This window comes from Ahaetulla prasina, chromosome 8 (genome assembly GCF_028640845.1).
Source record: "Ahaetulla prasina isolate Xishuangbanna chromosome 8, ASM2864084v1, whole genome shotgun sequence".
Lineage (NCBI taxonomy): Eukaryota > Metazoa > Chordata > Lepidosauria > Squamata > Colubridae > Ahaetulla > Ahaetulla prasina.
Genome location: NC_080546.1, coordinates 21,510,542 through 21,528,197, shown reverse-complemented (window position 1 = coordinate 21,528,197; position 17,656 = coordinate 21,510,542). Strand labels below are relative to the sequence as shown.

The following is a 17,656-nucleotide window of genomic DNA, read 5'->3' as shown; positions in this document are numbered from 1 at the left end:
TTCTCCTGACTGTAGCAACCACTGAGACTGAATATTTAACACTCACTTAAACATAAGATCAGGCATCATATGAAGTCTATAAATAATAATAAAGATACTTCTAGGCACACAAGTGCCAGAATTTCATTATAAAGTGCTGTCGTCCAGTGGTTTATATAACCACAATCATACTACTGTACAACAGATGGGCGAAAATAGATGTTCCTATTACTTAATAGACTATAACTCCTTGGCTCTTATTTCTAGGCCAAATGAATATTGATGAGTTTTAAATGCTATTAATATTCCATCCTTCCCACAAAAAACTCCACCAACTAAATTTCAGCCTCTGAATATTTCCCTAAAAGGCATGGATTTAGGCAATGAGAGAAAGCAAAGCCTTCAACAGCCATATTCTTCTTCTTCTTTTTTTTTTTTGCTAGATTTGTGGAATATAATTAAAGTTTTAAATCCTCCTACGATGAAAGGCAGAACAGGAAGGATTATACTGTTATCATTTCTTAAAATGTCTGGGAAAGCTAGAATGTGCACCATGAAAAATCACAACAGGTGCATCAGAGGCCGGGTTACAATTTCAGAAGGTTAGTTTCCTGCTGTAGCAGCTAGTCTTTCATCTCTAAAGAGCTCAGATTAAATGGACTGTAAAGTTTCTTAATTAAAATGAACATTCTGGGCTGTCTTTGGTCAGGTCATTTTCTCATCGGCAGCAATTATGGGTCAGTCAAAATTCAGTAAAATTTGAGGGATTTGCTTTGTTCCTTCCAAAGTCAGTCTCAGAAGGAAGAAAATTGGGCGTATCATCTCATTAAATTCATGCCTGCTGCAGTTCAGGAGGGCAAAAAGGTGTTCTGGAATAGCCTATAGCAGGGGTCTCCAACCTTGGTCCTTTAAGACTTGTCGACTTCAACTCCCAGAGTTCCTCAGCCAGCTTTGCTGGCTGAGGGACTCTGGGAGTTGAAGTCCACAAGTCTTAAAGGGACCAAGGTTGGAAATCCCTGGCCTAGAGTGAGAATGTAGGATCTTTTCCAACTCCTTAAAACTGCCACACATTTTCCAGGGATCATATACCGGTTTAAGAATAGAATAGAATAGAATTTTATTGGCCAAGTGTGAGTGGACACACAAGGAATTTGTCTTGGTGCATATACTCTCAGTGTACATAAAAGAAAAGATACGTTCATCAAGGTACAACATTTACAACACAATTGATGGTCAATATATCAATATAAATCATAAGGATTGCCAGCAACAAGTTATAGTCATACAGTCATAAGTGGAATTTATGAAAGAGTGTCATGATTGCCCTCCACAAGCCCCAGTTAACTTTTTTGCCTTTCAATCTGAAGTGATGCATATCCCTAATGCCTACATAATTGCTTTTGTATTCATGTGGTTTACATCTTGTAGTACTATTTGCAATAAGCCACATAATAAACATTGGAGCCAAAGGAGGAGCTTAACTTTTAAAGCTGTTGAGATCTAATACTGTACAGCCTGGGTGTCAAACTCGTCATGTCACATTGCCGTCACGTGACTTTTCATAATGTTTTTCCCCTTTGCGAAGCTGGAGTGGGTGTGGCCTGTTGTGTGTGATGCATCTGGTCCGCGGGCTGCCAGTTTGACACTCCTGCTGTACAGCATCATCATTCTGCATTGAAGTTTAACACATGGGGATGTTTTTATGGCACAGGACTTGAATACTTTGCGAGCCTTACCTCCACAATGTTGTAAATATAATGCAATATATTTATTTGTGGGAGGGCTACAAATATTTTAAATGACAGAAATAACTAATGAATTGTATTAGTAAAGTTTGCTATTTTTATGGAAACCACCATGAAACACCATGGAACATGTTAGTACTGAACTAGAACAATCAGCCTGATAACAATTTCAAAACAAATTAAAGCACAATATCAATGGGTTTAAGGTTGAGAAGATAAAGATTACATTATAGAGTTGACTGGCAGACAGACAGAACCTAATTCTACAAACCTTTTGAGGAAAGAGATAGCTTGGTTAGATGATGAGGGGATCCAAGGAACTAGGGAAAAAGTTGGCATCTTATTCCTTTATGTATCATATCCTCCTTATTTTGAACTGCTTGTGTATCCAGTGTAACCCAAGTGTCCAGCTGTAATCCAAACTATAGTTACTGTATATCAAAATGATGATACATGCATGAAGTCACCCATATTTCATGGTTCCTAACACAGGTAAACCATGGCATTTCTATGGTGATACAATCATCGGTGTATCTTCAGCTGTCTTCCATTCCTTCCATTCCGTAACACTTTTGGTTGTGTAGAAATCCTAGGTCCATGATGGTGAACCTATGGCACATGTGCCACAGGTCCTCGCGTAGCCATATCAGTGGGTATGTGAGCTCAGCTCCAGTGTGCATGTGCGCGCTGGCCATCTGATTTTCAGGCCTTCTAGGCCCACCAGAAGTAGGGAAACAGGGTGTTTCCTGCCTCCGGAGGGCCTGGGTAGTGATGGGGAAGATGCATCCGGCCTGCGGGCTGCCAGTTTGACACTCCTGCTGTATAGCATCATCATTCATCAACATTTTTTGTTGTCCTCAGCCTCCAGAGCCTCTCTAGGAATCTCTGGAGGCTGGGGACAGCAAAAAAGTCACTTCCTGTCCAACTGGAAGTTGGTAAACAGGCCATTTCTGGCCTCTGGAGGGCCTCCAGGGGGTGAGAAAGCTGCTTTCACCCTCCCCAGACTCACAGAGAGGCTCTGGAACCAGATGAGAGAGAAAAACGGGCCTACCGGACCATCGTGTGCCAGGAGTGGGAGGGGAGGGTAGTGCGTGCATGCACGGGGGCAGAGTGCATAGAATTATGGGTGTGGGCATGCACGCGCACGACCCCCCTGCCCCCTCCTGGCACATGATGGCAAAAAGGTTAGTCATCACTGTCCTAGGTAATGACAGCTTTCTTTTGATCTGACAATAAATCTTTTTGAAAAAGTGTATGTTACTGTAGGACATCAGAATAATTACCTAACTGATTATAACAGTTTTGGTCATCCATCCTTTCTACCAGGTGAGTAAGGAAAACTGAATGCATTCTTCTGAATCTGTTTTAGATTATTTATTCAGCTTTATATCATAAAGATTTCTAGGAAAATCTTTTAAGATTTTATAATAAGGGATAACTGTTGTAAAACAGCCACCATAACTGTGGTTGCAGTGGCTCAAGACTTACCAGTGCACTTCCAATATCTTCTCGCTTTAACTTTTAAACCAGAATTGCACAATCCAGTAGAAACTGGAAGACCATGAGTTCTAGTCCTGCCTTAGGCACAAAGCTGGTTGGGTCATCTTAGGCCAGTTGTTCTTGCTCAGTCCTAGGAATGTAGCAATGGCAAACAACTTCTGAAATCTTACCAAGAACACTGCAGGGACTGGCCCAGGCAGTTGCCAGGAGTCAACACTGGCTCAAAGTTGTACACACACACACACACACAGAAAAGGGCTCTGTATTTTATTGACTATAGTCAGTAATTAAATGAACTGAAGGAAGTCATACACTGGAGATTTTAAGTCTATGGTAATTTTTCCCAACCTGCATGGATCCTTCTAATATATGGAGCTGACATTTCTGAGAATTCTAGGAATTGAAGTTCATCCATCTGAAAGTTATCTAGATTGAAAAACAATGACTTATAGTTATTGTGACTATATGACTACTTATGTCATATGTAAAATAATCCTGCAAAGCACATTAATTTCAAATTGCCTTATTTGCGCTGACCTGGAGAATGCCGACACCCTCTGGCTGCTGAAAGCGGCAGACTGTAAAGAAGACAATGAATAGGGAGGTTTATTTAAAAAGTTAATGAAGAAATGAAGCTGTGGTTTCCTTGAGAACAAGATGGAGAAAGGCTGGGGTGGGAGAGTGGCACATTGTTAGTAGGAGGAAAACAAGGTGGAACATATTAACCTAGTCCATTTACATCTGATGTGGGAGAAGATGAACGTTGTGAGAAAGAAGAACCTTGCAAAACTCTTATTCCAAATAGAAATTTCTGAAATTGTCTATGCAAGGTACTAGATCTAAATAACACACACCTTTAAAATCCATTTGACCACAACTTACAGGTGCCTTTGTCAGAGTATATTCATGAACTGGAATAGGACATAGCAACAGTTTAGCCAATGAGGATTGTTTGTTAACTGAAACATAGTATTTGTTGTATGGGACCATAAGAGACAATTTGGAGCCTGGGTGTGTATATAAAATTGAGGGCACTACCTTCTCTTCTCTATTTTGCCTTCTCCATTTTGTGCTGTGTTTGTACTTGTTATTTCTCTTCTCTACAACATGGAAATACCTACAAGGGTATGGTATGCCTTATGTATAGAAAGATGTTTTGAATCCTGGTTAATAGTCTGCTTGTATGTGCTGCAACAAACTCTGACAGCCTTTGTAACTGTGGCTTCACTACTCATGATTTAGCCTACAGTTAATAAAAATAGACTAGACCTCATTAGCAACAGGTAAGGCTTTCATATATTTGCAGTTCTTGCTCTTTTTCTTTGCATGTGCAAAATGGCGGATGGATTTTGTACATGAATAAAGCAAGTTTTTAAAGGTCTCGTTAGCCATGTTTTTTGTTATCTGCAAGTTGAAACAAAACCTTTGCAAATATCCAGGGCCACCTGTGAAAACTTATCAACTGGCTTTTCTGGTGGGAACAGAGTTGCATAATCTTAATAATATTTTACATAGGTAAAAGAAAAGAAAAGTAATGAAAACAAAGCTACATCTATTCTGTTCCGCGATGCTTGCAACAGGTTAGCATCTCACATCACAAGGAAATGCCCCAGCTTCAACAGGTGATGTTTACGAAGAGCTTTGGTGTGGTTTCAGAACATTTTGCTTGGCTACACTGGAATTCACATTCATTAACCTGTCACAGCCTGTGGTATGCCAAAACAATTTAGTATTATTAATACTGGGCTGTCTATTACTCAGGAACAAACTCCTCTGATGTTGCTATTGAACTTTAAATGTACTCAACTCTTTCACGACACTTTTATTTAAATTAATATCCTGCTCAGTTTCAAAATACATGCTGCTGGTCTATGACCACATAAATATTTGATGATGATGATGGAATACAGCAAACAATCTTGGTAAAAACCAAGTCAAAATCCAATCCGCCAATGTTGTATAGGTTTTAATCCCATGAATTTAATTTCATGAAGTACAGAATTCTAGCCAAACAGCTCTAGTTTGCCACCTTTGGCGCTTGTGGTCTTCTCAACTGTCCACTCTTTAAAAGTTTATTGAATGAATTACAAACTGTATATATAAAATACCAGCCCACATTGCCATCCTAATTAAAAAAAATGTTGCTCAGCCTCGTATCAATTATAAGCATTTTGAAAATTTAAAAAAGGGAGATAGTTTAGTACTTTATTTAGAAATGTTTTTCCATTAAGAGAATAAAGATAAGGAGAATCTTTTTTCATATATTGGATCAGTTAGAGGAAACAACATATCCGTTTGCATTCAGATAAATAAATGTTATATTTTTGGCTATATTATGCTGGCAGTTCTGTGATGAATGACCAACATCCAGTCTTTCGAAATGGTTGTGATTGTGCCCAAACCCACCCTTGTGTCAAATAACACTGTCTTCACTTCTCTGCAGCACATTTAGTCCTGCATCAACTGACACTACAAAGCAGCAACTTGTTAAGTCTAATCATTGTTCTGATTTCACTAATTGGTCCAAGCATATAAGCAGCACATAGAATTCCCACATTATTGGAATGTGTTTTGGATAGTTTTACATCTATAGTATTTTTTATAAGCACTTTAAAGTTCTGCCAAGTTGGATATTGATGGTTTTTGCAAGAACTCGGGGATTGAAAGATCTCCATATAAACAAATTTAAGAATAAAGTCCTTAAAACATGTTAAGAATGCTTCTTACAATCTAAAGTTTTAACTTGGCATTTCAAAGACTGGTTTGGTTTAGAAATTAAATATTCCCTTGAATTGCATACCAATATGGTTATTACCATATCAAAAATTCAAAATTAATTCACAAACATACTGATATCTCTTTACATACTCTTTAACGAACTAGTTCTCCATAAATATTCTGATCATTATTTATTCCAACTAGTGAATAATGAATTTAATATTAGTCTGAATAGTATAAATATACAATATGCCTATGTGTTTGTTAATTCCTTTCCTCCTCTTATGTTTTCCACCTTTTTTTTACATAAAGTAAGTCATGAGTTAATTATAAAGGTTATAAAGGTAATTATAAATTTGTAAGGTTTTCAAACACTGGGAAAACAGTGAACTAACAGTGAACTAACAGTGAACAGTCCCCAATCCCTATCATGGCCTGATACTGGTCCATGGTCTAGTACTGTTTCGTGGCCTGTTAGGAACTGGGCCACGCAAGCAAGCGAGTTTCGTCTGCACATATGTGGGATCCAGATAGTGCGCAAAATCATTCTCACCCCCCCACCCTCACCGCCGCCACCACTGATCTGTGGAAAAATTGTTTTCCCTAAAGCTTAGGATACAGTGAATGAAATAGGAAGGCAATGACAAAATGCTGTGACTTGAATAAACGCTGTGGTTCTTTATTTAATTTTGAAATACCTGGTTTGCATTGATGCTTTTCAAGAGAGGGGAAACTTTAAAAGTCCACTTTATAAAAATATGTGTCTCTCAGGTTGTTACAGCAGATCTGGTGCCTTGGAGACAACATAAGAAGGTGCTTATCGGTAGAAAAGAATATTTGTATCTTAGGATTCAACTGAGGTGAAGGTGCTTACCATTGTAAGATGGGTAGCTACACAAAATAATTACATAAATAAATAATCTTTTTAAAAGCCTGCTAAGAAGAAATGCATGTTTCAGAGCATTGCAATACATATCACTTCAGCCTGCTATATAGAGGCCAAACTTAATTCCGATTATAATCAGATTCTCGAATTCTAGTAAATTTGAGGAGAAATATGGTTATCACTTAGCATCACTGCAGCCAAAACATCTTTTAAAGCAATAAAATGAATAACTAATGGAAAAGAAAGCAAGCAGAATCACATGCCTATATTGTACTCTTAATATTCAGCCAAACACAGATTTGTCTGCCCCAAACATTCTTATATTTTTTCACTCCTATATTAGTCCTTTTCAGTTTAAAAGGCAAGCTTTCCAAAACTAATCTCATTGCTTGGGAATAGCTTAATTCCATTAAGCAAAGTAGTAAAACAAATGAAAGAACTTCAGCAGATAAATATAAATTACAAGCAATGAGATTCGTGAGAAACTTAAAAAAAACAACCATCTGAAATATTGGCCTGCCTGTGTTATAAAATACATGGGGCTACACACTTATTTCTGCCACCATCCAGAATACCTTGCAAGTTAAACATTAAAGATCATTTCTGTTAAATGTACCATAAACGAAAGAACACGGTGCACTCAAAATATAAGTAGTCCTCTCAAAGTTAACCCCCATTTCATTTCCCTTAGAAAGAGAAAAAAGGAAGAAAAAGAAAACCATTGAAGAAAGTACAAATGCAGTGATTTATCGCCACCTCAAGGTACTTTGAGGCATCACACCTCCAAATCCTCCCCCCCCCCCAAATTATTGTCAAACATAGCCATAGGCCAACCAGGCTAGACAAGTAAAACTACCTACCGCATTAAACATACATTTTTGGTAATTAGAAATCGTTATGAATCCTTCCTCTATCAATATGTAATGACATTTTTCAAAAAAGAAATGCATCCATTCACAAGTGTGGTTGAATCTAATTGCTTTATTTGATTGATGGATGGATGGATGGATGGATGGATGGATGGATGGATGGATGGATGGATTGACTTGGAACCTCTTTTTTCTGCATGTGGCATACATAGTATTCCACCTTCCATTTTTCTCTTATAACAGTCACTCCGTGAGGTTGGCTGGATTGACAGATTGACTGGTCTAAATAATACCTAATGTCTGAGGTAAACTAGAACTTGGGCTTTGCCTATGCTAGTTCATAACCTTAACCGACTCTCTTTACAACTGGAACAGTTCTAGACAGATTAAAAATACCTTGAAAGAGTAAATTACCATATTTTTTGGAGCATAAGATGCACCTTTTCCCTCCCAAAAAGAGGGTGAAAATCTGAGTGAGTCTTATATTCCGATGTAGCCCCGCCCAGCCTCTCAAACAGAGGCTGAAAAAAGCCTCTGAAACTGAAATGAAGCTTCAGGAAAAAAAGCCTCTGAAACCTCTTTGAAAAAAAAGCAAGGCACAGAGTTCACAACCAACGAACCTGTTGCTAAAATTCATCTCTGGGAACAGCTGATTGGCGGTATTCCGGGAGGCCGATCCACCCGCTAATCAGCTTTTTTCTTATTTTCCTCCCTAAAAACTAAGGTGCGTCTTATACTCTGGTGCGCCTTATAGTCTGAAAAATATGGTAGTATTTTTAAAAAGTAACTCGGAAGGTCTTTCTTCTTTTAATATGAAGCACAGAGAGTTCAGAACAGTTCTCTGCCAAATTTTGCCATCTACAAAAGGGGATTTTTGAGGGGAAGGGATGGGGGCTTTGGTTTAATATTTCACCTCAGAGTAAAAAATCTTTTAAAAACCACAATGGAGAAAACAAAAAACCATAGTACTTATCTTACAAAATGTGTGATGGTAAAGATATATTTTATACTGAAAATACCTCTTCTGTATACGTTCAAAACAAGCCGACAGTCCTACAATTTTAAAGTCAGCAGACCCTCCTACAATGGTCAGATAGTGACCCCACATTGTGCAACCACAGAACCATCCCTGAAGATTTGCAAAAAGTCTTTTGTGTGAAAACAGAGAGCAGCCAAACAGACATGAAGATGTTGTCAAGTTTCTAAAGAAATCTGTTTTTCCTTGTCTTTATTGCTCCCTTCTTAGTTTTGTCATCACTCCATTTGGCAATGTAAAATCATGGGTGAAAACGTTCTCTACAGCCCTGGTGGCGAACCTATGGCATGCATACCAGAGATGACCCACAGAACCCTCTCTGTGGGCATGTGCGCTGTGGCCCCAGCCCAGCTCCATTGTGTTTCTTGCTGTCATTTGCAGGGAAACAAAAATTTGAGGGACTAAAAAAATGTGTGAAACAGCATTCCGCCTTCATCGCGGTACATTTGCTGTTGCTGCCTCCATGCCCTGCCCCTACTCTCACTGCGCCTTGAGCAGCACAGTGAAATTTAGTGAGGAGCCACATTGCGACCCTGCGTCGTCTCGGCTTGGCAAAAAAAAGCAATTGACATCCGGTCAGTTGCCTTTCCTGCAGAGCTGCCTGTGTTGGGATACCATGCCTCCGCGCTGGTCTTTGGCACACTGCTCAGTGGTGGGTTTTCAACCGGTTCGCTTCACGCACGCACTTTGCGCATACGCTTTGCAAACAAAGAAGGGCATAAAAGTGCATTTATCATGTTTTTCTTAGAGCAATTCGTTGAACTCTGCCTTGTTTAGCATTATTTTAGTTAGTAAAACCTCATTATTCAAGTTAAATTGCCGTATTGGCACTTTGCGATAAATAAGTGGTTTTTGAGTTGCAGTTTGGGTACTCGGTCTCTAAAAGTTTCGCCATCACTGCTCTAGAGCCTTAGATGAGTAGCACATCAGGAAAATTAATCTAACAATTTTTATAAGAGTGAAGAATTTGAATTCCACATACTAAATTGTTCCACACCAAAAAAAAAAAATTACTCTAAATAAATAAAGCTCTGAACTAAATTTAGAAAGTTTAAAGAACCATGTGTATTATATTCAGGTTATATATAGCTGAAAGTACTTAAAACAAAAGTCAAACATAACATCCCAAAAATCAATTAATTACATTTAAATTATGATTTTACTATGCAGATGAATTGAAATATTCAATTGGAAATACATTTACTAAAGGTAATCTTCAGTTTACAACTGTTGGTTTAACAATGGTTCAAAGTTGTAGTGGTCCTGGAAAAAGGGTTTTAAAACTTTCATCACACTTATGACCCTTGCACTATCTCTCACAGTCACATGATCACAATTTGGGCACTTCACAACCACCTCACAGTTATGACTGGTTAGAGCATACTAAGTAAATATAATTTCGATTTGTAACTTTTCCAGTAGCAATAATTTAACAACCACAGTGATTCACTTAACAAATGCTGTAAAAATGGGCATAAAATCAGGTCCAGTTATGTGTTGACTTGCTTTATGACTGCACCAGTTTACTATGGAAATTCTGGTCCAAATTGTGGTTGTAAGTCAAGGACCGCCTGCTTAGCTTAACAGCCTATAGTTTTCTTTCTTTATTAGATTTCAGCATCCAATACGTTTTCACTCGGAAATTTCCCACCGAGTTAATGAAGTCAACCTTTTAATAAGTTTGCTTTGTTGCTGGGTTATTGCAGCCTAAGGAAAAACAAAAGGAGGATCTGAAAACTGCTAATATGCTCGTTTTAGAATTACCAAATTGCTATGTGCATAAGTGTATGTTCTACCTACAGATGATCATAAGGGGTGGGGGGTGGGGGCGGAAACAATAATTACAAGCTTGATTTTTAGTGTAATGATGCCTTATTTATTTATTTATTTATTTAATCAATCTAATTTAATTCTAGACTGCAGTCTTATGTTGAAGCACCGTAAAGTTCATGGAGCTCAAGCTGAATGAAAAAAAACATGATTAAAACACAACAGCATGAAATTACTGTTGCTTAAAACCTTCACTGTAGACTGTACTGAATGAAAGTTCAGGGTGGAACTTTCAGGGAGGAGAAAAATCAATTCATACCTAACATTCACACAGCGAAGGTCTCTGTAAGTCTAAAATTTTGAAATAGCAGCCTCACAAATACCAAAGGAGAGAATGTTCATACTGCTGAAAAATCAAACTTAGAGGAGTTATTCCTACATAGTGCTCTACAAGTGACAGCAAAGGCAGCAAGACTATTGTGGTGATTAGCATATTTTTAAAAATCTAGCATTTTTTTTAACACAATACTTGTTGCCTTATATACCAGACTAGTTACCTTATTTGCAAATGGCTTAGTACTGCGATACTGTGATAGGGAACCTATGGTGAGCCATAGTGAGTTGTCACCCCAGTTCAGCTCTGCTGCACATGCATACGCACCTCCCACCAGCCAGCTGGTCATTGGGTCTCTGCTGCGCATGCGTGGGGTGCATGCAGGGGAGCGCACATACACGCATGGGAGGGCAAGGAGCATGCAGTGGGGCAGACACACATATACAAGGTGAGGGGTGTGTGCGCGGGCCCCGGGCACACATGCATGGGGGCCAGGGGGCACATGCATGGGGGGGCACATGCGGGGGGCGTGCACACATTGTATTTTGAGGGATTGGGCATACGCTTTGGGTACTTGATCTAGAAAAGGTTAGCCATCTCAGGCTTAGTAGCTAATAGCAAAAGTGTAATAGTTATGTGTAAAAAGTGTGCAGCAGCTGCTAAAAAAGCCAACACAGTTCTGGGCTGCATAAACAGAGGGATAGAATCAAGATCACGTGAAGTGTTAGTGCCACTTTATAATGCCTTGGTAAGGCCACACTTGGAATATTGCATTCAGTTTTGGTTGCCACGATGTAAAAAAGATGTTGAGACTCTAGAAAGAGTGCAGAGAAGAGCAACAAAGATGATTAGGGGACTGGAGGCTAAAACATATGAAGAACGGTTGCAGGAACTGGGTATGTCTAGTTTAATAAAAAGAAGGACTAGGGGAGACATGATAGCTGTGTTCCAATATCTCAGGGGTTGCCACAAAGAAGAGGGAGTCGGGCTGTTCTCCAAAGCACCTGAGGGTAGAACAAGAAGCAATGGGTGGAAACTGACCAAGGAAAGAAGCAACTTAGAACTAAGGAGAAATTTCCTGACAGTTAGAACAATTAATAAGTGGAACGACTTGCCTGCAGAAGTTGTGAATGCTCCAACACTGGAAATTTTTAAGAAAATGTTGGATAACCATCTGACTGAGATGGTGTAGGGTTTCCTGCCTGGGCAGGGGGTTGGACTAGAAGGCCTCCAAGGTCCCTTCCAACTCTGTTGTTATATATATTATATATTGTTAAGTCTGTCTCACTGAGAATGCCACATTCTATTCAGGGATAGCAGCAGCAAAGCGCATAACAATTACATGAGTATATGTTACTAGTACATGAATAGGACAGTCCTATGACTATACCAGCTATGGGAAAGAATATAACTGGTATAGCAAGCAAGCTGGTGACAGACACTCCTGGCTAACAGGTTCATTTAGGACCTTGATAACAATGATAAAACCATATGTACCCCCTACTCAATTTTGCATATTTGTAAGTGAGCACAACATACAGGTAGTTCTTATTTAGCAACCACAGTTGGGACTTCAAATTAGTTGTTAAGTGAAGTGATTGCTCAGAGAAACTAACTGTGCTTATGAACTCACTTCAGCTTTCCTTGGATCAAACAGAGCTAAAACAAATAAAATTTAAAAATATATAAAAAGATGGACAGAGAAGGAAATTCTTCTACTCTGACTTCTTTCTCCAAAAGAAACAGCTCTCCCTGGAAAAACTTTCCCTAGTAGAAAAAAACCCTATCTATGGAAAACAATTATTTAAAATATATCAAGATTAAGAGCCATTCAATATGCAGCTAGGCCAATGTATCTGTCAGGGTAATGATGATTCAATAGCTGACCAGCTGCTGTAATGCTATAATGCTGTCATGCTGTAATGATGATGTAACTGTAGTAATGAGTCAGCAGGGTTATTTGACTGTTACCACTTTAAGAGTCTGTATTATAAGAGAGGCCCTGTTGGGGCGTATCTCTCTTTGTGTGTTTCCGTACTGTAAATTGCTGATTGGTTGTTTGACCTTTGCCTAGTACATGTATGTATATTCTTTTGTAGAGATGAACGCTATTTAGTATTACAAACCTCTGTTTGATGTTATTGCTCCTGGGTTGTCTCACAGTCACACTGTGCACACCCTGACAGAATCATAACCATGCCATAGGCCACTGATTCATTCCTCATTCTTCTTGTTCTATATATTATTATTTATTGAGACTCTAACCCATCTTCCTTGCAGAAGAAAGCTCACTTTTCTTCCATTATTAAACTCAAGGCAACACAAACTAAGTTTTCACATTCTCATGTCTATATAAATTGACCCAACGTGTAGTTGTACTAAATTTATGGACATGCAATATCTGGATCACAGTATTACACACATGAAGATAACCCTGAATCTCTGCTCTGTCCTAACTAGAAGTATATGTGCAGATGTATGGAGACACAAGGTGTATTTTTGTGTCATATGATAAAAAATAGCAACACGCCAAATCAACATACAAATAAATTCCATGTTAAGTAAAACCAACCTCTATGCTTCTTGTGTTAAAATGGCAGTCTTCATTCTTCAGAACAATTCTATGTACAGGGGATCCAGTTGTGAAAATCCATTTTATTAATTTTGATATGCTTTCTCTGTTTTCTAGTGTTTTGTATTGCATTTGAAAATCAAACTTTCAACCATTGTAAAGCACAAATCTAGACTTGGTATCAAAAATTTATTAAGTATCATCATCAATATTTGTATATAAAACATTTGATTTCAAAATCAGCAACCAAACCAAAACCTTCAATAATTTACCTGGTTGCTTAGAAGACTTCCAGCCTGAGGTTTTCTCAGCATATTGAGGTCCTGTGGGCTTGAATCCTGCTCCACCCTCAGCTGAAATAGGCCTACTGGCACCATTTTCTGGACTTTCAGGCATGCTGCTTACAGCAGCAGCAGTACAAGTAGTAAATTGTGTGGGTTCCAAAGAATCACTGTTTGAAGAAAAAAAAAATTAGTTTAGCACAATCCCCAAACAAGCACAAAGATCCAATGAAAATGTTCCTTTATATGAATACAAAGAAAATTATTTTTAATTATTAGCAGAAAGACTGTTTGTTCTTAATTTTGCACACACTGCTACAAATCTCATAGGACCAGAGATGGTATTCAGCTGCTTCGGGTGCACTACTAGTGGCGACCAGCGGGTAGGCCTGCTCCATCCCTCCCCCGCCCAATCCTGTCCTATATCGCTGTTTTTTTCACATCGCCCGCACATGTGGATGGTGCGCGCATGCGCGAATTGCCCAGTTTTTTGACGCCACACACGTGTGGACGACGCACGCTCACATTTCTGGTGCTGGGCAAACCAGCTGCTACAGTATGTGAATCTCACCTCTGTATAGGAGACACTAATCCATACTTTGCATGTCATCCAGATAGCTGTATCATTAACTGCAATTTATAAATATCTCATTTAAAGTTGGTGCCTTTCTACTTGTATTAACAAGACTCCAAATTCTGAGCTTACAGTTAATGCTAAAACATTTTTGTTGTTAGTTGCGAAGTCGTGTCCGACCCATCGCGACCCCATGGACAACATTCCTCCAGCCCTTCCTGTTGTCTACCATCCTCTGGAGTCCATTTAAACGCATGCCTACTGCTTCAGTGATTCCATCCAGCCACCTCGTTCTCTGTCGTCCCCTTCTTCTTTTGCCCTCAATCTTTCCCAGCATTAGGCTCTTCTCCAGTGAGTCCTTCTTTCTCATTAGGTGGCCAAAGTATTTCAGTTTCATCTTCAGGATCTGGCCTTCTAAACATACTGATGTGAAAACATTCTGATTGTTTTTGATGATAAATATAGTGGCATTTCTTCAAAGTCCAGAAGATTCATTTTCACAGTGTATAAAACAAAGTTTAGAGTTTAGATTGTAAATATAATGATGTCTCAGTCCATGTGTTCATATTACACTTTCTTTAAAATAAGGAAGGCCAAACCAAGCCTATATTTGAATGCCTTCCTGTTCATTTATTCCACCTCAAAGATTGGTTCTGCCAACATTAGTGCAGCCAGAATATATTTTACAGATTGCATTTAATATCCATCATTTATCTGATGAAAATTTCAATTCAGCAAATATGAAAATTAACAAGCCTTAAAACAAGAAAATACTATGTGTATTGTATACATAACTGGTAAGATCTACTGGTTTAGAAAAAGTGAAAACTGAAGCAATTTAGGGGAAAAAAATAAGTTTACATTTTGGGAAAGGACAAGTTTTTCTTGGATTTAGTTCTAAGTTTGCATACAGATTAAATCACTTTGGAAATTCTATATTTTCACTATTAAAACATGGGTCTGATTTAGTAAATCTGCTTGAAAATATTCCAAAAGAGGTAACTGTATGAAAGCATCCTCAAAGTATACATTATAATAATTACAGTGTTTGCTTTGCTGTCTTGGGATCTTTTCTAAAGTTGGTCCTTGACTTATGATCACAACTGAGCCAAAATTTCTGTTGTTAAGGGAGGCATTTGTTAAGCTTGTTTTTCCCCATTTTACAACTTTTTAAGTGAATCACTGCAATTGATAAGTTTGTCACCTGGTTGTTAAGTGAATCTGGCTTCCCCATTAACTTTGCTTGTCAGAAGGTCACAAAAGGTAATCACACGACCCTGGGACACTGCAACCATCATAAGTATGAACCAGTTGCCAAACATCTGAATTTTGATCACATGATCATGGGGATGCTGCAAAGGTTGCAACTGCGGAAAATGGTCATAAGTCACTTTTTTCAATGCCGTTGTAACTTTGAATCGTCACTAAATGAACTGTTGTAAATGGAGGGCTAGCTGTAATAAAGCTATATAGACTTTAAGGTTCTGCATGTGGCTGATGGTGGCAAAAGTATTAGTAGAACAAAAGTTCCTATTGTCATGAAAGTCTTTTATATATCTCTCAAGATCCACTCAACATGTGTATGATTTTTAATTTTTAATTGCTTTGGAAGTCCTGCTAAACAATGAAGACTGCATTAAGTCTATGGACTAACAAATATGAAACTGGCTTCCAAGTATGCTTTTGCTGAAAAATATATTAACATAAAGACTGCTGCTGACTCTTTGTCCCCTCTTATTTAAATTTGTGTACTGTTCAGTAGCTTTCACGCCTACAATATCTGGGTTAAGATGAAATTGCTTTATCTTAACCCAGACATAGCAGGCTTGAAGCCTACTGAACAAAACACAAATCTAATGGAGTTATGATCAGACATTAGGTAGTCCTCGACTTAAGCCACAATTGAGCCCAAAAATTTATGTTGCTAAGTGAGACAGTTGAGTGAGTTTTGTTCCATTTTGTGCCCTGTCCTGACACAGTTGTTAACTGAATCCCTGCAGTTGTTAAATTAGTAACATGGCTGTTAAGTGAATGTGGCTTTCCTATTGAGTTTGTTTGCCTTAAGCTCGCCAGAGGTTACATGATCCCAGGACTCTGAAACCAACATATCATACTTTTCAGACTATAAGAAACACCTAATTTTACAGAAGGAAAACAAGAAAAAAAATAGTTTTTGGCCTCAGTATGTTGTATTTTTGCCCTCCCAGGCCCCCAGAGGCATTCTGCAGTACTCTGCACAGCCCATTTTTTCCAAAAACGTGTCCATTTTTGGCCCGCAGAGTGCTTCTGTGGGCCGGGGAGGGCGAAAACATTACGTACGGAGGGTTGGGGAGGCCAAAAACGCCTGTATTCGGTCTATATGCACCAAGACAAATTCCTTGTGTGTCCAATCACACTTGGCCAATAAAATTCTATTCTATTCTATTCTATAAGACACCCCTAAATTTTCACCCATTTTTAGGGTGGGAAAAAGGTGTGTCTTATACTCCAAAAAATACAGTAAATTTGAGTCAGTTGCCAAGGGTCAGAATTTTGATCAGGTGACCATGGGAATGCTGCAGTGGTTGTAACTATGAAAAAGAGTCGTAAGTCACTTTTTTCAACACCATTACAATTTTGAACAGACACTAAATCAGGGGTCTCCAACTTCGGCAACTTTAAGCCTGGAGGACTTCAACTCCCAGAATTCCCCAGCCAGCAGAGCTGAAGTCCTCCAGGCTTAAAGTTGCCAAAGTTGGAGACCCCTGCACTAAATGAATGATTCTGAGGTGAGAACTATCTGTATTGCCAAAAGCAAATAAACGTGAATTCATACAGAAAGAAACGTGAAAAGTGGGATCAGCCATGCTAGAAAAGCTAAACTCCTAGGCATGAAACTAGAAACTGTGGACATTTTAAAGGGAGGAAGGCTGAAATTTAGCCGAACAATTGGCTTCACATGAAACTTTGATTTATGGCACACGCTATGCCTATTGAGGTTGGCAGGAGTCCTTCTGTCAACATTTGCAGTAGACCTCACACACCAATAATATTGGAACTAGTTTTGTAAGGCGTTCATTACCAAAACAGAGAACATTTTGAGTTCCTGTGGCTGCATTCCCTCTGGGTTTCCTTCCAGGGTTAATCTTCATATTATGCTTAAGTAATCGTGGAAATGTTATCAATATGCAACATGCCGATTTTTTTAAAAAAATCAGCTACTTCCTATAGCAGTTTGTTTTCTAATATAATTCTGCGCATTGGAAATTGATTAATGGATCGTGGTGTAAGGGAAGAAAAGAGCACAAGAATTGGGTATCCGCCAAGTTATCATATCAAGCAAAAAGATACCAGAGTTCACATGAGGACAACTGGATATATTTTTCAAGTAAATCTATTTTTATCATCATGAA

The 17,656-nt window shown here is 38.6% G+C and overlaps 1 protein-coding gene across 3 annotated transcripts in view; it reads right to left on the bottom strand.

Moving 5' to 3' along the window:
* PDLIM5 (PDZ and LIM domain 5) overlaps nucleotides 1-17,656 on the bottom strand; it is a 165,625-nt gene that overhangs the window by 19,640 nt on the left and 128,329 nt on the right. For all 3 annotated transcript variants that reach the window (XM_058191976.1, XM_058191977.1, XM_058191978.1), the window contains one exon: nucleotides 13,682-13,860. In XM_058191976.1, the coding sequence (XP_058047959.1) occupies nucleotides 13,682-13,860 (179 nt within the window). The remainder of the gene's footprint in view (nucleotides 1-13,681; nucleotides 13,861-17,656) is intronic.